The following is a 23,679-nucleotide window of genomic DNA, read 5'->3' as shown; positions in this document are numbered from 1 at the left end:
ATACGTGGGATCACTAATCTCTGTGTTGGGAAACAGCCAACTCCTCATTAGTCACATCTTCTGCATGGTCCTAGTGTCTTTTCAACGTCATTGGGGAACAGCTCTTCAAAAGTGAGAGATGCAGAGTTTTTGCTCTCATTATATTCTGTATCTCCTCTTCCTGTTGTGAATAGCTGTAGACTGGAATGGCGAGTGGAACTCATTCAATAGAGGACACTGTTGTATGTTGATCTGCAACTAACATTAGTTATCAGTGTTATGGCGTGTCCTAACCTTTAATAAATAAATAAATAAATAATCCTTGTGTTTAATACGGTACCTATCACGTCAGAGTACTTCACACGATTTGTTGTGAAGTGTATTGACTACAACAGTGATTTTTGTACGTGAACACGGACAGCTAATTTGCCCACAGCAAGTCCAACAAATAGCCATGAACTGAATGACCAATTTGATCTGGAGAATTGTTGGCCAGGACACCAGGAGAAAATCCCACCTCTGGCCTTGGGATCTTTAATGTCCATCCAAACAGGCAAACGTGACGTTGCTCAGCAGTGATGTGGTAAAGTGAACCAGAGGACAAATGGAGTTGGTGAACAAGACGGATGGATTGTTCTGAACGGAAGCTTGGGGAACCATCAAAACATTAATACTTACAACAACAACCACTTGCAATTATATAGCACCCTTCATGCGAGAACTGTCTTGGAACTACTTAAAGCACACAAAGAAGAGGTGCTGGAAACCTCTTGAATGGGAGGATCAAAAAGCTTAATGGATCAGGAAGTGAAAGCTCAATTTAAGAGCTTCAGTAACATATGGACAATTCAGAATATAAGTTTGAAATCGGCAGTTTCATGGTGTAACAGCAGTGGATTGTCAATGATGGTATTCGGCAGGAAGACTTGGAATAGGACCAAAGTACTAGGGAAAAGACTGCATGGTTGCAACAGCAGATGCTTGAGAAAGATTCACTGGGCTTGACAAACTAAACAGTAATAAGAACAAGCTTCTGCTGAGCAGTTTGATCTCCAAGGAAAAGACTCGAGATGAGTTGAGCATTTGTTAGAAATGTGAGGGGCTTCACAGCTCAAACAAGCAGCTGGGTTGACACCAAATCTTTTGAGGGAAAACCAATAAATATTTAACAATGGTCTTGGTGTGATGAGGAGTGGGGGGGAGGCGGACAAGGAAAGATCTGCTCATTGAAACTGAGAAAAGATAAGAGTGGGACACCGATCAGTGATTTCTCTTAACTTTACGGGGCTATGAGCTGCATAAATCAGGAGAGAGCAGTTTCTGGAGATCTCAGAAAATGAGATGATAATAATAATAATCCTTGCGTTTGATATAGCGCCGTATCGTGTCTTTGAGACGTCTCAGAGCGCTTCATAGAATATGTGTAGTTACTGTGTATTTTGTGGGTGAAACAGATTGTTTCCAAACAAATATTAGAATCCACAGCACTATTTTGTGCTTGGGCAAATGGTGTGCGTATGTCTGTGTTAGGGGCGGGGGAGATGGGAAGAAAGAGGGAGAAGGGATCTCAGTGGATGATGTGACTGGCTGGATATCTAGGTAGCATTTCTGGAAGCAAAGCTGAAATAATGTGTAGATTTACTGACTGATTACTGTATGCCTGTCAAGCAATCTATTAACAATTGGACTGAAAATGTAAGAAGAGATAAAGAGGCGGAAATCTGCTATGTGGGGGAGGGGAGTGTGGGGCGATTCAATGATGTGAGTTTCGGGGGGGTTCAAAGTGAGGAAATTTCAGTGCAATACAAATACCCTCAAAATACTCTCTATTCATAATCACTATGAATATGACGATCCTTGTGCTCAAACTCACTTTAATTCAGTTACCCCAAGAACCAAATTGTGACGTTTTCCTGAAATGTAATTTGATATGACGCCTCTAATAATTCATAATCCTTGCATTTGATATAATGCCTTACTACGTTGTTGAGACGTCTCAAAGATTAAAATTAATAACGTTCAGAATGCCTCAAAGTGGTTCAGAATTCACTGTAAAGTGTGGTGACTGCATCTTGTGGCTGAACACGGCAGCCAATTTGCGCACAGCGATGTCCCACAAACAGCCGTGAAGCGAATGACCAAAAACAGCAGCAATTTGCAGTGATGTAGCGTCCTTCACATGGGGTAGTGTGGGAGTGTTGGAAATTTTTTTCAGTGGGGGGGGGAATTGTTGGCCAGCACACCAGGAGAAACTTTAGAATCTTTCATTAAGCAATCCTGTTTGAAATTAACAAATTTTCTCTGTTTTAACTAACTTTCCTTAGTTTAATTGTTTTTGTGGGGCAGGGGGGGAAGGAAAGGTCTATTAATATAGTAACATGGTTTATCCGGTCACTCAGCTTTCCACAAGATTCACACAACACAGAAAATAGAATTGTTGCTAAATTTTCAAAAACCTTCATAAATGTAAGTACCTTTGAAGTTCACCTGTTTGGGTTGTGTTGCATTGAGAGGGTGACAGGTCGCTGGCAGTGAATTAGAAAACTGCAATTTGCTCATTGACTTCAGACGGCATTTTCTTGAAGTCTGAGATGAAATTACAGCTTTGAAACCATTGTCTGCGCTCTTCATAATCTCTACGGGATAACACTTTCTCAGATGCAATGAGGTTCAGAATTCCTACTGTTTCAGCGATCAGACTACACTTCTACACATTCCAGGCATGAATAGGGAAAGCTGAACAGCCCACTCCTGGGCTGTTTGATAATGGAATTTAACTGTTTAGTTTCATTGTTGTTGCTGGTTTATTGACCACAAATGACCTGCTGACTCTCTGTCCATTTTATAATAATAATAATCCTTGAATTTGATATAGCGCCTTATCATGCCATTATTCCAAAGTGCTTCACAGAATATACTGTAAAGTGGAGCTGACTGTGTATTTGGGGCTTTTTAGTTGTGGACTGCATATCAAGTGATGTTTGGACATTTTTGCACTTTTTTTAAAAAAACCTTCGGAGGCAGCAGAGCAAGAGGCCATGGGTTTCCGGTTGCAAAGGACAATTCCAGGACAGACACCAGGAAGTATTTCTTTACCCAGAGAGTGATTAGCGATGGAAATGGGTTACCAGGTAGAGTGGATAAGTCCAGGACACCGGATTTGTTTAAACAACAACTTGATGCTGTGATGGGAAGATGGTAGGCTGGGTATTTTGGAAGGATGAGATCAACCAGGAAGAGACGAGCAATATTCACTCTGTCGCTCACGGCTGAAATAGTGTAAGGTTATTCAGCCTCGAAGTTTTGGGGAAGTGGGGAAGATTTCTCCTTCATTTATATTGTTCTGTTGATAATGAGGCACCCTTAGGTAATTCTACACCCCACCTCTCTTATAAGTTCAAGACTTAGTCACGCCTTTGAGGCACTTGCCCTCATTATGTCATCGTCTCTCAGTGTTTGAACAACTGACTTAGGAAAAAAACATGTTGAAGATTCATCACAACAAGAATCACCGAGCAGTTAAGAAGGGAATGTGAATACGTGAATGTCTATCAAAGAGATGTTGTTTTGAAGATGGGGGAAAGAGAGGTAAAGGGATTTGGGGGGGAACAGAGTGGGGGCTTGGTGGCTGAAGCTTAGCCTCAAATGGTGAGAGAGAGTTATGAGCCGCGGATGCTTCAGTTAGTTCAGGCTCCCTGGTGTGGTGAGTCGGTTGTGAGAAATCAAGCGAGGGAAATCCTGTGAGTGAGGCTGAACAGCTCAGTAGGAAATATGGGGTAAACAAATCCTCGTCTGCCTTTAAATTGGGATTTGTTCCTTTTCTGACTGGTGACATAATCCCCTGTAAATGGAGATTAGTGAGTGAGCAGTTTAATTACATAATTCAAAATTGTAAAAATTTTGCATTTTATTATGATGTTCTAATTGTATTCAAAGTTTTTTTTAAAAACAAATACTCCTTAAACAATATATTCCGTTTCCCGAGCGACGGAATAATTTTTTTTATAATTCATGTGTTGAGTTTCATTTAAGATAACTGGGAAAGTGAATATGGATATTAACACTGTACACAGCTTTGTGTCGCTGAATGCCCTCTGGTCTCCATTAACCTACATTTCTCTTTTCACTCCCAGTCATTCTCTCCTTGTTCCAATAATTACGATTGTGCAAACATTCTGTAAATAAAATCAATGCCGTTCAACTAGGACCGATAATTAACAGATAAATAACAGCCTGAGATAACCTTGCCACAAATAGACTTTAGTGGCATTCAGAAAGCAACTGAGTTTAGAGCAGCAGTTGAAAGGGAATTGGCTAATTCCCTTTCAGTTAATTGGGACAGAGCAGGAGAATGGGATTAGAATATGTTATGCCAGTGTTAGAGCTGGTACCACCTCAACACAATGGGGTAAGAGAAGGGGAATGCGATTTCATTGGTGTGCAGTGGCCTGAGGCCCATTTTTGGGGGTGTCAAGAGATGGCTGACCAAACCCCTGCACCAGTCCAGGCCAGTCTGTGCCAACCAACACCTTGTTTCCAGCAGCTCCTGAGCTGTGATACCCACGGCGCAGCCTTAAATGAGGAAAAATTCAATGAAGAAAAATGTATTTAGTTGGCCAACCAAAAAGGTTGAGCCACCACTGGTGTAGATATTTAGTGATACGGTGTAGAGATGTACATTTGTTGTAGATAGTTCCATTGGGGGAAACAGCACCATTCTAACACAACTTCCATTTGTGTTTTAAGACTGAATAAAGAAAGTTAGTCCACGCCAATAAGATAGTGGTTTAAAGTTTGAATTCTCTAAATTATTCAATGGTTTTGTGGAGTTGATGATGTGGGTGTTTTTTGGCTGTGGTGATGCAGGAATGTTGAAGTGTGGCTCTTGTTCCAGCTGGGTATTGGGAATGAGTATTAATGAAAGGGTGTCATTTTTTAATTGCATGCTGCTCGGAGACTTTGTCTAATTGAACAGTTGGGAATCTGCAGGCACTAGAGGAACACTGATGGCTGTTAATTGAGAGCAAGCCATGAAAAAAAACTGATTCACAGACTTTCCAAAGTATTTGTGAATCATTCAGGCAGAGGATCTCCCATGTGGAGGGGTTCCCACAGGGGGAGCCACAAATAGCCAAATACTGTGGTTGAACATCTGGTATTTTTAAGCATCTGAACCTTGCCATCACTGCACGTTAGGAACAAGGCCATTCAGCCCCTTGAGCCTGTTCCACCATTCTGTTGGAACAGACAGACTGATCTGTGCCTTGACTCCATTTTCTTGCCCTCGCCCCATATTCCTTGATACCCTGACTTAACAAACATCTGTCCACCTCAGTCTTGAAAATTTTAATTGATCCAGCATCCACACAGCCTTTTGTGGGAGAGAGAGAGAGAGTTCCAGATTTCCTTTTTGTGTGAGGATCCTTGGTTACCATTTGCTACATCAGATCCCATTGTCCGTGTCCAGCAAGTGCTGCCACGTCATTGGGTCAAATTGCATGGGAAGTGTAGGTACCTTGTGCTTCACTGGTCGTGTTGTGTTAGACCGAGCACCTGGGCATGGGTAGAAAGGCATCTCATTTACATTAAAATGTTTCCTAAAACAATGCAGTTGGACTTCACTGATGCTAGGACAGACACAGTTCCATGTATTTCCAATGATTTTGCACTATAACTAGTCATTACGATCCTTGCTGGGAAAATTGGGATACACACTTATCCCACTAAAGTCTTTACACGACACATGACTGGATGGATGAACTGCAACAGTATTGTTACTGGGAGGCAAACACAATTCACTGGCCATCAACACTGGGACAAACAAATCCTGTTTTCTCCAGTATTGAGCCTGATAGTCTTGTTACCACTGCCGTACAGACACTTCACTCTCTGTTTGCGAATCCCGCCTGAAAATGTAACTCTTTAGCTGCGTTTTTTGGCACCTTTTACCCCCCATCCCCAGCACCCCTCCCAGCTCAAGCTCCCGCTCAGACCCTGCACAGGTAGACGGACCTTGGTTTAACGTATCATCTGAAGGACGGAAGCTCGGGTTAGTCAATTTTGAGAATTAAGAATATTTTTACCCCCAGGAAAAGTTTCCTGAAAATACAGCTGCTTTTAACCTTTTGGGTTATCCCCAGTGAATACAATGTCATTTCATATTAATCTAATTTCCTGTCTATTATTGAAGGCAGACGGCATTTAGCCATGCTGTCGGTTTCCAATTGAACTGTTTGGTCAGGATGGATGAATCATTTTCCTTTCAGCTTTGATAGGGCCTTTCAGCAATAACTGGGACAATGTTAAGGATATTCCAACCACTGTATACATAACGTGGTCTTTCATTTGTGAGGTGGGAATGCAAATTATTGACCTAAACATTAAACGCATGCTCCTTATAGATATCCAACTGAAAATTATACCCTGAAGAGAATTATCAACACATTACTGCATCAGATTCATTTTGGATGCTTGTTCTCTCAAACAAATAAGATAATCTTGTAATCTACTGGAATGTTTGGTTACGATATCATCTGAATCAGAAGTAGTGACTACATTACATTAGTGTAGCTGTTTAATCATTGTGTGGAATTGGTGTTGGGTGATTCATTAGAGACCGGCAATACACAGTGTACCTGATTAGCTGCTGGTCAGCAATTGATTCGTTTTTTAATGGAGAAGAACGGTGGGGAAACCTGATGGGAGTTTGCTGTAATTCTGATGGGTTTTGATACAGCAACAAAAACTTGCATTTATATAGCACCCCTCACATACGATAGCGTCCCAGAGTGCTTAATTTTGGCGGAGAGGTTATATCCACTGGTCGGTGAATCGTGACTAGAGGGCGTCAATAAAGCAATTTACGAAAGGAGCAGATAGGATTTAATTTTACACAGACAGATGTTGGGATATGGTATGCCCTGTGGGAGCAGTGGTCGAGATGGGGTCAATATTAGTTTCAAAGAGGGAACCAGAATATCTTAAATACGGAGTAATTTGCAAGTTTATGGGGTGAAAAGCCAGGTTTTAAAAAACACTGACTGAATGGATCACTCTGTCAAAGAACCAATATAGACACAACGGGCTAAATAATAATCCTTGCATTTGATATAGTGCCTTATCACGTTGTTGAGACGTCTCAAAGGGCTTCACAGAATATACTGTAAAGTACTTTTTTATTGTAAAGTTCGATGGCTCTAAGTGAACATGTGAGCAAGACATGACACAGAAACTCGTTCATGAGTTAGACGCTCTCTTAGCTCCTCTCCCTTCACTCCATTTGATCTGATCCTTCCCTTTACCATCTTCCCATTCCTGGTGACTTTTTAACATAATGATTCCTTCTGGAAGTCAAATTGCTACAACACTTAACCAACACTTTAAAAACACATGAGATGCTTCCATCGGCAAAAATACAATCTGAATTGCATCTTAAACCCTTGATTTAATTGTAGGCACATCATAATGAGGAATGGAATAGTGTCCTTGAGAACCATTGGATGTGCTCTGAAACCTAGAGTACCCAATTAACACTCTGAGAACAAGCCCTCGATCCAGGCTAGACTTGACCTGTTTCCTGGCAGCTCAGTCCTCTTACTTTGTCGTATTAAACGTAGATTGCTCGGTGGCTGTTCATTAATCAAGCTGGTTCTTCAAGATAACTGGTCATTTAGCCACTTGCAATATTGATGGCTTAATTTTGGAGCACTTTTATTTTCTCTGACTTGAACTAGCCGTGCACCTTTTAAAGGAGCCGCAATTTATTGCTTGTCCCAGCCTTTCTCCACCAACGACATGTGTAATTACTCAGTAACTGTATTGGAATCCCAGGCTCTGTCTTTGCAAGTACAACTGGAGCCAAGCTCAGCTACTTCATTGCAGAATACGCTTATTATTAAACACCGCAATCTGAACAGAGTTACCAACGGGTCAAAGCAATTACCACAGATCACAATAAATATTGAGTACGGGAAGTGCTTGCTGTGATTCAAAATAAAATTTAACATGATGCTGTCATTATCCTGCTTAATGCAATAAAACTCTCTCTATTGGTGTCTCGCATTGCCAATATAAATGACTTCAACATGACTGATTTGATGGAAGCCCAATTGTTTTCTTCCCCTCCTACCCAACTCCAGCCCTCAGATCATAGAAAAGAATCATAAATGGTTACAGCACAGAAGGAGGCCATTTGGCCCATCGAGTCCGCACTAATTCTGAGAGAAAGATGTTTATTCAACAGCTGGAGCCAAGCTCAGCTACATCTTTGCAGAATACGCTTAATATTAAACACCGCAATCTTAACAGAGTCAAAGCCTCTAACCTTTACCCCTTCAAGCCACTCTCCTTTAGAACTTTTAAAGTCAAAACTATATCTTTCAATCCATCTGGCTGTTATCTGCAATCTGCCTTTTAAGCAATGGCAAGACATTACCAAGACATCTTTTGTGCAATGTGTGTGTATGTGTAAAAAAAAAAGCTGACATTTCTCAGCTTTTTTTTGTATAAATAGTGTAACCCATGGTTACCATCATAACCTGGTACTGAGACAGCTCGTGGAATCTGACTGGGTTTCGTTGCTCATGTTCTTCAATCGGGCTGCTCATAAATGCTGTAGGGCCCTGTAGGGCAGGTATCCTGGTTGTCATCAATACATTGATGTGTTTTATATTCCATATTGTCCACTGTTTGGGACTGACGCATTGATCTGCTCCTAATTGCCACACAGTTGAGCTACATAGACAGCGAGCAGTTGATATCTATGTTACAATCTAATCTGAAAGCAAAGCCCAGGAACACTGCAATTAAATGGGTTCTACACTTGTACTCCATCTCGTGCTATCAGAAAAAAATCCATAGAGTGAGTCATCCCATAGATATATCCCAGGTGGTTAAGAGAAGATTCTGCTGCTGAAAGAACAAGCTTGCTTTTTTATCGCACTTTATCATGTTGAAACATCTTGCAGTGTTTTGCAAGTAATTGCTGTCCAGTGTAGTGACTGTTTCTCTAGGCAAACCCTGCAGCCATTTACACCAGTGAGGCTGCCAGGGTTAGCGAACATTCATTCAATACTGAGTTAATTGCATTTATTTTGATCAGTTCAAAAATTGCACAGTAAATCTTCTCACTAAATCAATTGCCATGTCTTTCTTGCACCTCACAAAATCACAAGATTGGTTCGGATAAAGAAGCCTCTTCCTTCGGCCAATTTGATCTCATCCTCCACCCACTCTACCATCTGTCTTGCCAACTAAATATGCAGTCACCATACTTTACAGTATAATTTTACAGGATAGCCAAGGTGTTCAGTAAAGATCGCTAGTTGGTGATTACTGCTGGAAAGTGAGGACATGATTTGGGTGAGGACAGGATCAGGTATTGTCTAGAGTATTGTTTACAGTCAAATAGCCTGCTGACAAATAGTCTACACTCCACCAAGAGCCATGATCTTGTAATCAATCTTCTCTGCCACGTAAGAATAACCAATTCTAATCCATGAAGATATTGTCAACACAGAAGTTGCTGCCGTCTGAAGGCCTGGTCTACCTGACTAACAATGTCCATCGTCTTGCAGAAGAAACACAGGAAAAGTAATTAGCTCTGAGGCTAGAGGTGCTGTGTGCTAGTTCATCCGTTCTCTTTTCATGTCGATACTCTACACTGTCTTTCTTGGCTTCCCACTGTGAATAAATCTCAGCCCGTTGTGTTCTGGCCTGAAATAGATTACCACGAACCGCCCTCATAACTGTGGCAGCCCTCTGTCCCTGAATTTTGCTCAACATCTTAAACTGTTCTCAACTATGATGAGGAGGTGCGCATAGAATTATTTTTATTTATTTTTTTGGTCAGCCGGGTGTCTGACACATGCACAAATCCATCGCCATGCTTAAGAGCATCCAAACCAAAATGAGATTTCCATGCATCCCACCTGCACATTGAAATCCCAGAGTTAAGATTGTTGGAATGGAACTTGCACTCTCTCTCACTCTGAAGGGACATTCCTGCTTACCTAATTCTGGACAGAATTGAGTATAGAATCAACATGATGCACCAGCTTCTCAGTACATTTACTCTGCTCCCAAACTCTCCAATGCCCAATGCAACTTAAGAGCTGAATTAAGAACCTGGGAAACCTAAACGACTCTGGTTGGCTAACCTGTCAGTCATCGCAGTGTAGAAGGACTGCAGTCAGTGAATTGGCTATCTAGAGGCATTAATGACAATTGCTTGTGCTTTACCGCAAGCACCCACAGAAGCCATCTATTGTCCCAGCTTAAGTCCTAGGCTGGCAGTCGAGCAATTACAAACTCTGAGAATATAAATGGGTTGAATCTCTTTCAGTGCCGTATAGTGATAGCTCTACTTGATTATCGGGTTGAAAATTGAACACAGAGCGAAGCTAAGCCGTAAATGAATGTGGCTGCTTAGTAGTAAGGCTCTTTCTACCATGAAATCTTATTGACTGCGACAAATTTCATTAAAGTTGGATGAGGTGAAGGTTATTGAGCAGCGCAGCAGTTCAGCACAATGAAACGATGGGATAGAGATTCCAGGACACAAATGTTGAAAGAGTTAATGGCAGTTTAACTTCTTTCTGCCCCGTCTCGAATTCGCTCCAATATTCTGTGGAAGACGCACATCACTGGGACACTGGGAGGGGAGAGAAACTGACACCCCTCTTCTTTTGAACAGAACCATGGGATCTTTTAACGTCCACCTAAATCAGGGCAGGAGAGTGAGCAGGATCGCCACCAAGTGACTCCTCATATTGTGAAGGACGTTTTTTTGATCGCGCTCATAAAAACCCAATCATCCTTTCTGAAGTATCTGACAATAAGGCCCCCTGCACCCACCAATGCGAGTTGGGAAGTTGCTCAGTTTTGTGTTTATCTCTAAGCAGACGAGCTGGTCTTGTCTCAGAGGAGCTTTCCTTAAAAGTGTCTCCTTCCGGAAGCGGTGGAGTTTGAAGAAAGTGCAACGTTGCCCTAAGATTGTGGCGAGCTAGCAAATCTGAACTGGTGACCCGCAGTGCAACAAATTAAAATTTCTCGAGTATGGAAACTTTCTTATCACTAGTTGCCAGGCCTGTGAGCGAAACCTCCTCCAGGACTCTCCCTTCTTAAGGCTGGTAAAGAAAATGTGGTGCACTGCCTGGGCAGAGGCAGATCTGATAAGAAGCAGTGAAGTGTCTGCAGTGAACCGACATGTGTCTGAGAGAGGAAACGTTCGCCAGTACAAACAGAAATAGCGGAAAAAGCCAGGAACTAAAGTAGCCAGCGTGCATAACATATCCCCAAACGTTTGAATCTTTTGCTCATTAAGATGTAAGATGTTAGCACTTAACATGCTTCTAATTTGGGCACCAGTAATGAAGTATCCAAAACTCCCAGTTCTGGTGTGGTATGGTTTTAGAATAATGTTCCCTCTGGTCTGTGAGTAAAACTCCACAAAATACACAATCACTATACTTTACTGCGTATCTGTGAAGTGCTTTGGAATGTCCTCCCAATGCGAAAGGCACTATATCAAACACAAGGATTACTGTGTTACTATTACTCTGCTCCCAATGATGGGCACCAGTTACTATACCATTCTGACATTCTTTAACAGGGAACTCAATCCATCCCGTAGCCTCGCTGAGGGAGATCGCATTGTTCTGAGTATGCTTTACCTTTCCCATTTAATCCTGCATTACCTTTATAAGATCCCCTCAAACATATCTACTCGGGACTGAAGAACCCTAGTTCATCTCCTTGTTCCTCCCAGTTCTTCCCTCTAACACTGGAAATCAGCCCGAGTGTTCACCTCCACACAACCTCTGGGGTGCCCTTGAGCCCCTGGCCTTGTGGTGGCCAAAACCAACAACAACAATTTGCATTTTTACAGTGCCCCTCACACAGGGGAGAGTCCCAGAGCTAGTGAAACCAGATGGGTGTAATCTGACTAGAACAGCCCTGCACAGTTGGAGTGTAACTCTTGGAGATCTGTACTCCACTACCGTGTCAGTGTAACCCAGCATTGTGTTGGCCTTGTTAATCGCGGCCTCGCGATGTCTGAACACGGTGAGCGACGATGCTGAATGCTTCACTCCGAGCTGCAGAATTGGCAGGTAGCTCTGAGCACCGAGTTTAACTCTCTCACCTTCTCCCACCCAGCGGCTCAGTCAGTGGCCACACTTGCTGATTATTTTCAATTCCGTTCACATCCTACTTGCATAACTGTGCGCTACAGCTGTATTGATCGGCACGCTCACACGCACGCTCTCACGCGCACACACGCGCATGCTCACACTCATTCACACACACGCTCGCACACACACACTCACACAAACTCACGCACGCACGTGCACACTCACACAAACTCACGCACGCACGCATACACTCACACAAACTCACACACATGTGTGCGCATATACTCACACATGCTCATACACACACTCAAAATTTATGTAATCTGCAATGTGAAGTATTGTTCCTTGCACAGAGACTGCAAATTCAGGTAACTAATCCAAGGAAGGAATGCGAGGGGTGGGGGGAAGATTTAACACAGTCCCCCGAGGCAACCTTCCCCTCATCCCCCCACCACCATCACCACTACTGTCTGTTTATAATCTTTGCATTTGATATGGTGCCTATATCAGGTTTGCGAGGCAAGTGCTCTAACTCCTTAGCTACAGGACTCCACATTTCAATCTAGATGGTGTTCCAGGAATAAAGCGTCAGAAGTTCTCCTGAATCAGGAGAGAATAAGTACCCATTTTTAGTCTTGAGATAACAAAGTGTATTTGCTGTATTTTAGAAGCAAATCTCACAATACAGGGGTCATGAGAAGTGATGCATTACACCTGCGGAAATTGTTTCCATGCTTTTCTCCAACGTTGGCCAATTATTTGTTTTATGACCGTACAAAAATAAATAATAAGTTATCAGCAACATATCTGCACAGCCCCAGTAGTCATTGTTCTCAGAAATAAACCAGGGAAACATGATGGTCTTGGGAGAGATGTATCAGTGGAAAGTACCAGCTCACTCACATTCCCAAGATCCTACAACCTCAGACACTTTACACTGGGTACATTAGTTAATGGCTCCCTCACTAATAGAGAAACAATACAAAGCCCACACAGCTCTGGTTTATCTCACCTCCTCACTTGAGCATTCTTTAAAGTACCTGGGCTTTCATAGAGCAGACATCAATCACAACTTCCGCTCACTGATGGAGGCAAACCATATTAAGTATCATCTCTCTATCTCGCCCCCTCAGTCTAACACTAATATTCTACACCCTCTTTATATAACGCGCATTGTTGTCAGCTCCCTTACCAATAGAGAAACTGTATAAAACCCTCTCTTTAAATTGCCCACTCAGGTTACCACTGTCTGATGTACTGTACACAGGCTCTCAAACAGCACAGCATTGTCCGTGCCTCGCTCACGAACAGAGAAATGACAAAATAAACTGAAATGCTGCAGTATTTTAAGTCTTTCATATTCCAAACCCTCTGTACGGTGCATATTGGAGTCCTGTAGCTCAGTGGTTAGACCGCTCGCCTCACAAGCGAGAGGTTTGATTCCCGGGCAGACATCTCGAAGACGTGATAAAGCGCTACATCGAATGCAAGATTATTATTATTATTGCTTTTGCTGCAACTGGAAAAGTTCACAGAAGGATGCCTTTCCATGGACGGAAAGGCTACGCGGTAGGTTCACATAAAGGATACTGTGGTTGAGGGCTTATACGTTGGGGGAGGGAGGAGGTAGAGAAGGACCTCATCTGGTCCTAGTCTTCCAATTCATTCAACAAATTAACCTTTCGAAAACACTTCACCTCCAGTTCCATTCCGTCTCCCTGACGACGTATAAAATTCCCAGAGGGCACAATATGTCTTCTTTATTCACCATCTCAATTTCTTTCATTCACCATCTCAAAAAGCCTCTCACCTACTGTGACTGTGACACAGAGCAGAATGGATTTTTTTCATCGAACACATAGCGCTTGCTTTAAAGTGATTTGTTTTTATCATGGGCCAGAGAGGAACGTACTGCACTCCGCACGGTTACTGTTTAATTATTCCCAGCTATTTACCTCTGCGCACAATTCTTCTTCACTTTCATTACATTAGAAGATAAAAGTTCCCGCAGACGGTTGTGGGCAAACAATAACAATTTGCACTTATATAGTGCCTTCCACGCAGGCCGGTGTCTCAGCGCTTCACAGTGGCGGAGCCTGTCTCCGAGCCAGGGGGAAGGGGGGGAGGTGACTGTAACCCAATCAGCCAGCTACGTTTACTCCCCAGGCCATCTACACTGCAAGGCGGTCTGACAGAAAGAAAGCCTCTTAAATTGGAAGCAAGGGAAATTAACGAATAAATGTTTGCATTGAATTGCAGCACCACTGGTTGGCATTGCATTCCCCACCTCCTGAACTAGTCACCCCCACACCTCCCTCCGCCCAACCCCCACCCCCACAAACATACACACACACACACACAACAAATTTGAAAATTTAAGAACTACAGAGACCCAGCTTCCAAATTCAGATCAAATGCATCTTGGTGCGAGACTTCCACTTCAAGGCTAAATAGACTTCACCAGGTAGGACTGGGCAGAATCTCGGGCTGTCAGTACTTCCACCTCAGTGCTCTGAAACTTCAGTGAGCAACGCTGAAATATACCACATATCACCTTTTTAAATTACAAGGCACTGCATAATTTTGTCAGCCACTTTCTTTCTGTCAACTTATCGCAGCCTGGCTGTGGAGCTGAAATCAATATGGAGCCTGCTACAGCTGGGATTTGTCTGGAGTTATTTGGGGCCAATGCATGTGGATTCGGTGGAATACTAATTCTTTACAAGGGCCTGCTTTATATTCTAGCGGAGAGTTATCACAATTACATGGTAACAAGGGAGGCTTGGATAAAGAGGACCTTTTGTCCAATTTAATCTCATCTTTTCAGGATACCTGGCTCACTGCCCACCTCGGTAACCTGTCCCAACTGCTGCCTGCCCCCATCTAAAGAAACAATTCCTAATATTTCCTATACTCTGATTCCATAGCTTCCTATCTGAAAGCTTTGTTCTAGGTTTATTATCTCAGTTCCACTTGGTATCTCCTATACCTCTAGGCAGCCATCTGATTGAGGGAAACCCGAGCAATTCAGAGTAAATAGTTAGCTCGCTCATTCATAAATTCATGAGAAACTCAAACCTTTGACTTTCAACGTTTCTGTTGTTGTTTCGAGTCACCATTGAGCACCTAATTTCTTCACAACCCGTTTCTCTCCCTGGCAACAGAGCCCCAGTCGTAGGAGTTTTACTGTAACCGGTCTCTCGGTGACAAAGTTTTCATTAACAGAAACGGTTGGGAGCTGCTGCTTTATATCAGTGGATTGAGCTCTTGACTGACAAATTACAGCAATATTTAAAAGCATGGTCGCAGTCACGGCTGCCAGATGCTAACATGATGTCTGGACGCATCACATCAGTGTCGCGCTGGAGGCCGAGAGCTCAGCACACACTGAACGATGATCTGCACAACATCTGTTACTGCAGAGCTTACAATACGGGGAGGAATCGGGGGAAGCAGCTACCTACCTACATGATATGTGCTGGCAGGAGGAACTGGCGCTAACCTGCCCCGCTGTACACAGCAGAACATCAGCCTCTGGGCCTTTCAGTGAGGCTAGTCCATACATTATCCAGGCCACTATTACAGTACCCGCCCCCCACCACCACCCCATTTAATACTGATGATCAAAACTCCAATCTCGCTAATAAGAGCAAAGTAAACCACTTCAATTATTGCCTTTAATAGTGAGTTTTCCCTGTGCATAGTTTCATGTTTTGGACAGGACGTCCAAATCACCTACAAATGTACAATCACTACACTTTACAGTATATCCTGCAAAGCGCTTTGAGACTTCCTCCCAGGTTAAAGGCACTACAGCAAATGTTAGAAATTATTATTATTATCCAAAGGTTGTTATCACTCTTTTGAGGTTCATGCAATGTATTTGAGAGGATTGGAGAACAATCTTTGATACAATACAGAAACACTGCAATCTCTCGACGGGATTGCTATCGTCCAGTTACTCTCCCTGGGCTCTGTTATTGCCTTTATAAAATGGATGGTATTGGCTTCGTAACAAAGCTTTGGTTAATTCACCAGTCCTAATATTGCTCTACCTCATGTTAGTGTCAGGGTTGGTTGCTTCTCTGCCATTGCACTTCCAGTAGTATGACTAATTCATATCCCACACAAGGTCATTGACCTCATTCTAACTAGACTGTTGAGTATTGGATCATTTCTAGTGCTGTTGCCTCTCATTAATGCTGCTAAGAACGACAAGGTTCTAGTGCCCTGACCTGATTGACAGATTTTTCTTTATTCTTTTACCTTTGATCGCATTCCTTGTATCTCTCACTTAGAATCACTTTAAAGAGCGAACTCTTCCTCAGTCATCCCTTGTCATCCAACTTGACCCTGTTGCCCAACTTCCTCTGTGCTCCCACATTGCCTAATACACTCTTCCTTCTCTGCAACTTCACTAGACTTAATGCACAGTTTCCTACTCTAACTATGGAACTCCTGCCTTCTCTCAATCAGTAGAAAAGTTATTTGTCCTCCTGACGTGAAAGCTGCTATACAAATGTAATTTTGTATTGTATTGTATTTGGAAATTGGGAAATTAGAGTGTGAAGCAGCATGGGGACAGTGCAGGGAAGTCAGAAGGAAAGTACAGCTTCCTCTGAGAGCCTGAGTAGACTCAATGGGCAGAATGGCTTCCTTCTGTGCAATAAATTCCTATGATTCTGTGATTCTCTTTCTCTTCCAATCTACACGTTTAGCATCATCTAACCCCTTTCTCTCTCTCTCTCTGTTTTGAACCTTGGTAATGTTCCCCACTGTTCAGCCCTCAATCTGACAGCGCTCACGTCAATAGTTTTTCATGCAGAGTTATTGGCCTGTGGAATGCGCTGCCAAGGAAAGTGGTAGAGGCGGAGCTCTTGAACCCCTACTGTGGGTTTCAAGAGGTATATGAAAGATAGAAGCTTGAAGGGTTATGGAGTTAGGTGATTGAACAGAGAGCTTATTCTGAGAGCCAGTGCAGAATCGATGGGCCAAATAGTTTGTCTGCACTACACATGTTCATGATTCTATAATTCCTGCCCCAATCCGCCAAATAAAATTGCTCATTTGTTTCATGACTGGTTGTGGAACAATTCTTGCGGTAGTTACTCCACTTTACAGTAAATCCTATGGTACACTTTGAAATGTCCGCCTGACGTGAAAAGCGCTCTAGCAAATGCATGGGTTTATTTAATAGTGATTGTGTGTGTGTATGTACGTGTGTGCGCGCGCTAGGCCAAAGTCTTACAATCTTTTTGTGCTCCTGTGTGTTGTGGTGTGAATCCCAATTATGAATCACAAAGATTAAAACCTGTAGCTGTTTAGCGGGGAGATTGTGTGTGGAAAAAAATGATTACATTCTGAAATGAGGTTTGCATCACCACACAGCCGCTTTAAACCCAGTGTATAAGTGAAACAGCTCCTCCACTCCCCCACAAAAAAATGTATTTGTATGCTTTTAGTTCGAAAAACAATGTAGAGAATATGAGAGTAATTAATTATTAATGACATGAAATAATGAATATTATAGTATATTATAATGTAAATGAAAAACAAGCCTTAGGAAAGTTTATATTTTTTTCCTTGTGTTTTGACAGCCCGATCTCAGACAATGTATATTGGTACAAATCGCTGGAAGCTACATTTTGTGTCAGGCAATGATATGCCACTTCATATTTTTATTATACTCGCAAGATCACAAGAGAGGTGCAGATGGAAACAAATGCAGCCCTTTGGCCTATTTGATATCATCCTTCCAGAATACCCACCCATAATATAATGCTGTCTGTTGGATGAGATGTTGAACCCAGGCTCCATTTGCCTGTTTTTCCTGTAGACATTAATATGAATAATAATAAGCCTTTAATATAGTGCCTTATCACGTTGTGTGAGACGTCTCAAAGCCCTTCGCAGAATACATTGCAAAGTGGATTGATTGTATTTTGTGGAGGAAACGTGGCGGCTAATTGGGCACAGCGACGTCCCACAAACAGTCTTGGGATGAGATTTTACTGATACCATTTAAAAAGAGAAGGGAGATTCTTAAATGAGTCTCACTGCCCACTGCACTGCCTCAATCACACTGCCTGGTAACCTATTGCAGCAACTAATTGGATTCTGTCTGAAGATATACTTCCTGGTTTCTGTCTCTAAACGTATCCATTCCGACATGTTCAGACTTTGACAGAGCTCAGAAGAAAGAATTTACATTTGCCCAACACCTTATTGTGTTGAAATGTCTCTAAATGCTTTACAATAATTTCTGTCAAATGTAGTGACTTTTTGTAGCAATGAGTGTCAAGTATGTTGTGTACGGTTAAGTCCCACAAAGAGCCCTGGGGTGAAAGACAAAATAATCTGCAGTTTTGTTGGCCCAAACACTGTGAGAAACTCCCATCTTTTTTCAGGGATCTTTAATTTGCCCCAGAAATACAGGCAGATGGGACCTGGGTTCAACATCTCATCCAAAAGATAGCGCCTATGTTCTTAACACAGTACTGACTCCCTGTTTGCACAGACTGATGAGGCCTGTGGGTCAATAGTGTGGCAGACTCATTTCAGTGAATTACAAGACACTAATCCAATTGAGGAAACCATAAACACTCAGCGAATCCTGCTCCTAGTGACAATCCTCAAGAGGATTACAGCTTCCAAATCGCTGACTGACTTTCCTTTGGAAAATAAGAGTAATGTGATAGTTCACAATACGATTGTGACAAACTGGCTGCCACGTTTGCCCACAAAATACACAGTCACCACACTTTACAGAAACTTTGGAAGCCAAGTATTATCTAAGTTCAATTTTACCTCGTGGCTTTTGAATTCTACGACTCTAGATATGAAAGGAAGGTTCCACTTGCTTTTGTTAGAGAACCTGCACATTTCCTCACCCAGGTATCACGAGCCGTTAAATTGCAAGAGGAAAATCTTAAGCGAGGCCGTTTGAATAAATTAAGAAAATGAAGCAGAAAAGAAACCCCATCCTCCAAGATCTTTTGTGTGTTATCCTTAATCACACAGTGTAATTAGCCCAACATCCACATGCACAGCACATGATTATTTAATTAGTAAACTTCTAAGTGGGACCAAGACAGCCATGGTTTTGTACCAGCACTGAATTAAATTATTTATGACCACAGAATTACTCTGTTAATCTGAGATCGAACTCGACCTCTTGCTGAACACGGCTTCCTTCACTGTTAGCCTGAAGCGTACATTTTATTTCTCATTTCACCTCCAGTTTCTGCTCGTCAGGAGAATTACATAGAACGACACAACACAGAAACAGGCCATTTGGCACAACTAGTGTTTATATTCCACACAAACCTCCACCCCTTCTATTCCCCTTCTCCTATATTCCTCTTGTCCCTTCTCCCTCATGCATTCTGAAACTGAGAAACTGAAATTCCCTCCTGCTGATGGCAAACTATTCTGCTCCTTCATTTAACATCCGAACATCAACAGAGAGGTTACTGAATGAGGACCAAGACCCTTCACTGATTTACTTTAGTCAACAACAACAACTTGCATTTACACAGCGCCCTTCCCCCGCCCCTCTCCCCCCCACCACCACTGGCTGTGATCACCCAACTCAACTCCTGCTTTGAGATATGTACGGCTTAGTACCTTCACCCACAAAATCATCGAGGAATAATTCACAAGATCATTTGAATCTTTCACTTTTAGCAACCCATGATTTTAAGTTGATTACGGCACCAAATTTTAAATGTGTTCACAATGGAAATATATCATAAGGAACTAAATACAGAAATCAAACTTGTTCTTTTGCTGAAATTAATCCTGCCTCATGATCTACTGCAGGTTTACATAGATACCCATCACTTCAATATCACATTAATAGGTCCTCCAATGAATAGAGTATTAATGGAAAGACAGTGCAGCTGATTAGCTCAGTGCAATTTCCTTTGGGTTTTTTTTGGCGATGTAGGTTAAGTCCAGAGGAATGAATCACAAAAGTAGGGAAGTTAGAGCACATTTAGAGTCCTTTGTGCAGTTCTGATCATCATTTTACAGGAGGAATATCACAGCATTGGTCGTTCATTTCATGGACATTTGTAGGATGTTGCTACGGGAGGGGTGAGAGAAGGGCGCTGTGTAAATGCGGGCAAATGAGGTGAGGCGTTTGTCTGCAAGTCATACATTCTCACTGCACTTTCCAGTGTATTCTCCCGGCCGCAGCCAGTATTGTCAAGCTCTTTGCGACGTCCTCCACTGTGAAAGGGGCTAATTAGGCCATCAAATGCAATTATTATTATTATCAGTGGTTCAGGAAAGCCACAAGTCTGGATGTGCAATTAGATCAAAAGTGATACTGGAACATGGGGCATGTGATAATAAAGTCCCCGAGGAAGAATCACTGATGTGCCCTTTAATACGTACACATTTTGTTCAATGGATTTGGAGAAATATCACTTCTTTCGAACTGTCTGATTTACTGGCAGAAATGCCTCAATACTTAATGGGTATTTTGGGGGAGTCTGGTTTGAATATTATTATGGATTTATTATAATCATATAATGGGTGTTTCACAATGAAAGGCCAGCCTTTTGCGATGCTTGGAGGTTAGCAAGTCCGGCTCCATTCATTCTTCTACATTACTTCAGGGAGTTTCCCTACTTTTTGCTGTAACCTAAATAAGAATTCCACCTTATCCAGGGCAACAGAGAGAGAGCGAGAAGGCATAACTGCCTGAACCAGATCTGAAAGCTACACCATCACGTGCTTATTAATAGCTCACGTTGCAAAGTAAGAACCTGTGCTTCTTCAGCACCTCATCACGTCAAAACATCACGAAGATCTTCCCGGGTAATTACTCTCCAGTGTAGTGAATAGATATCTGCAGGTAAACCACACAGCCTCTTGATCCAGCGAGGTCCAGAAACAGCCATTGGGTAAATGATCGATTTATCTGGAGGATTTGAGGGCCAAGACCTGGGGAGAAACTCTTCTCTTTTCTAATTGTCTCACGGGATTAATAGGTGTTTGTAGGAGATTGCTGTGCGCAGATTGGCTGCTTGTGTACGTATACCACAGTCATTACATTTCACAGTAAAAATCCTGGGAAGCATTGAGCTATTTCAATGATGTGATAAGGCACTACAAAAAATTGCAAAGATGATTATTATTTTTTTATTTAGACGACATAAATTTAAGAAGTTTTCTGTCCACTTTCTCTAATTCCAACGGACTGTATTTAGCGAAAACAGTGTACGTAAAACTTGTGATGTATTGAATAAGAAATACACAATTTTTAAAAGCTGCAGCGCAGGATATTGAGGATGAAACCACTGGAGCTAATTCATACAGCTGAGACTTGAGGGAGTTACTGTTATGAGCCTGTTTAATAAATCATTACGTCCCACATTGTGGCTGCATAACGCAGAGATTGCTAGCTGGAGATATGCCTGCGGAAATCTGCTAACGACCTCGATATGAAAGCAGAGCAACAAAGTTTAGGAGACTCCGGTTCCCATTCATTCCAATGAACATTAGCAGTGTTTCTGTGTAATGGTGTAACAAGGCTGACGCTGGCTTCTCATCACAGGGCACACAGCAATGCAGGAGATGCACATAAAATCCGATTGCTCCATTTGTGACCAAACTCAAACCCAGAAGCCGTTGGTACAATCCTAGCTGTGAGGCTGAGAGGAGATGAGGGACATGCCTATCACCTATGTCCATCACCTGCCATTTCTATTGATTTCTTTCGATCAGTTTAGACTCTTCCTTCCAGGTGTGAAATCCACCCATAAATTACAACCACTCCAGTTCTCGCAGACTGTAACTGATCGATTTTAGAATTCCATATTTGCCTTCAACACCAATTAGGTTTTATTGCCTTTTCTGTAACTCTGCTCTCGGGCAGTGCAGGAGTCAAGTGTCGCTTTCTCTGGGGACTGGTGTGGTGTTCCAAGGTCAATGAACTGCACAGAGCTGACCACTGGCTGATCAGATCAGAACCCAGCACATGCCAACCCCTGCCCAGCTCCGCCTGATTTCACAGTGGCTCAGTAGAAACCTAGGCTTCGACTTGCAAGGTTAACAGGAACTGAACATGAAGAACCTCTGCCCCTCCTAGTCCTGCCAAGCTGGCTCACTCGAACAGAAACACCATCATCTTCCCATTACAACATCAAATAACTTATCGTAGCACAGCAACACTGCAGTCAGCTATTCATTTGTAGTATTTGATGACTTAGTTGTCACACTTGTCTGAAACAGACAGACTTTGTTACCAGTATCAGCACGAATGTAACTAAGTCCCCATTAATAGCTCTCACGTGCTCTCCTATTAACACACATTAGGAGGACACATCTGAGAGGTACTTCTGACTGAGACACAATCTGCTCCCTTTTTTGCAGGAGGATTGTTTTTCTCTGGGAAAAGAATCTGCAGTGAATCAATCATCCAGAATTGCTAGGATCTATTTGTTAGAGGGGAAGTGTGGGGAGTGGGGGGAGGCAGTTATTTGAACAGAAATGGGAAAGCAATCTTTTAATATTTCCGACATTTACTAAAATTATGTGCAAAATGGGACGACTAAATGGTACAGTTGAGATGTGGGTATGTTTGCCTCACATCATCCCTGCAAATCAAGCTTTTCTTTATTAATGAGATTAAGCCACCACCACTGGAATGCTCTCTGACGTGAGATGCCTTGCAATGCTTCCGAGCAGTGAAAGAGGAACACTGTAAAAATGATTTCCTTCAGTGCGAGAGACAAGCTTTAATATATCTCACCCGGAAACTTGCTGAGTAGAGCTGGGGAAAAGCTCAGAATACACAATTACTGTGAATGCAATCTCACTGTCCTTTCCCACTGCTGCCGCCGACCCAACACTGGTATAAACAATGCCACTGTTTTCAGTGAGTGCTTTTGGAATCTGTTGCAGTCCAATCAATGGTGACAAGCACCTGCTATGCTAATGGACACTTCTCATCCGACAAAATCAAATCAACACAAACAAAAAAGCCCTGTGTGAATTTACTATTGGCCGTGTTCCTCTCTGATTTTATAGGCAGGTGCTGGAACTCTAAATCTGTAATTAAACCTTACTTATTGCCTTCCATTTTCTGGTGAAACCCTGTCATTGTAAGATGAGAAGCTGAATAAAAATCATTGCCAATTGTCACAAAGTGATGGTTTGACTTGCTTGATGCCTGTTACTAAGCTGACTCCAACACTCATTGCTTTCAGGGGGGAGAGATTATGTTGTGATAAAACTAGCCAGCAGATTAGGAGCGCCAAGTGCGTTCTTTGTAAGGAGAGAAAGATTTTCTTTTACTGTACCCTTAAGGTGCCCTCGTCCCAGCGTCACAAATCCTGAAGAGATGAAGTCATGCAAATCTGGCGCTCCCCTGCTGTAGCCGTGACCAGAGCTCGTGTCTTTCCCGTAAAGTCCTGTGGGCGAGAAGAAGTGTGTTAGGATTTGCCACTGACAGAGAGGGTGGCATTCACGTTGCTAATCCCCTCCCCCCACCCCATTGGTGAGCGAGCTTTCAGCTGGTTGTTAGTCAATTGTTTTCCAATGGTAATAATCCCTAAAA

General features: G+C 42.5%; 1 protein-coding gene across 2 annotated transcripts in view; it reads right to left on the bottom strand.

Moving 5' to 3' along the window:
- The window catches only part of LOC103175702 (protein shisa-6), a 92,483-nt gene that overhangs the window by 46,354 nt on the left and 22,450 nt on the right, over positions 1-23,679 (bottom strand). For both annotated transcript variants that reach the window (XM_007888871.2, XM_007888873.2), the window contains exon 3: positions 23,423-23,533. In XM_007888871.2, the coding sequence (XP_007887062.1) occupies positions 23,423-23,533 (111 nt within the window). The remainder of the gene's footprint in view (positions 1-23,422; positions 23,534-23,679) is intronic.

This window comes from Callorhinchus milii, unplaced genomic scaffold, assembly GCF_018977255.1.
Source record: "Callorhinchus milii isolate IMCB2004 unplaced genomic scaffold, IMCB_Cmil_1.0 Scaffold20, whole genome shotgun sequence".
NCBI lineage: Eukaryota > Metazoa > Chordata > Chondrichthyes > Chimaeriformes > Callorhinchidae > Callorhinchus > Callorhinchus milii.
The sequence above is the reverse complement of the archived record's forward strand: the minus strand, read 5'-3'. Positions and strand labels throughout refer to the sequence as shown.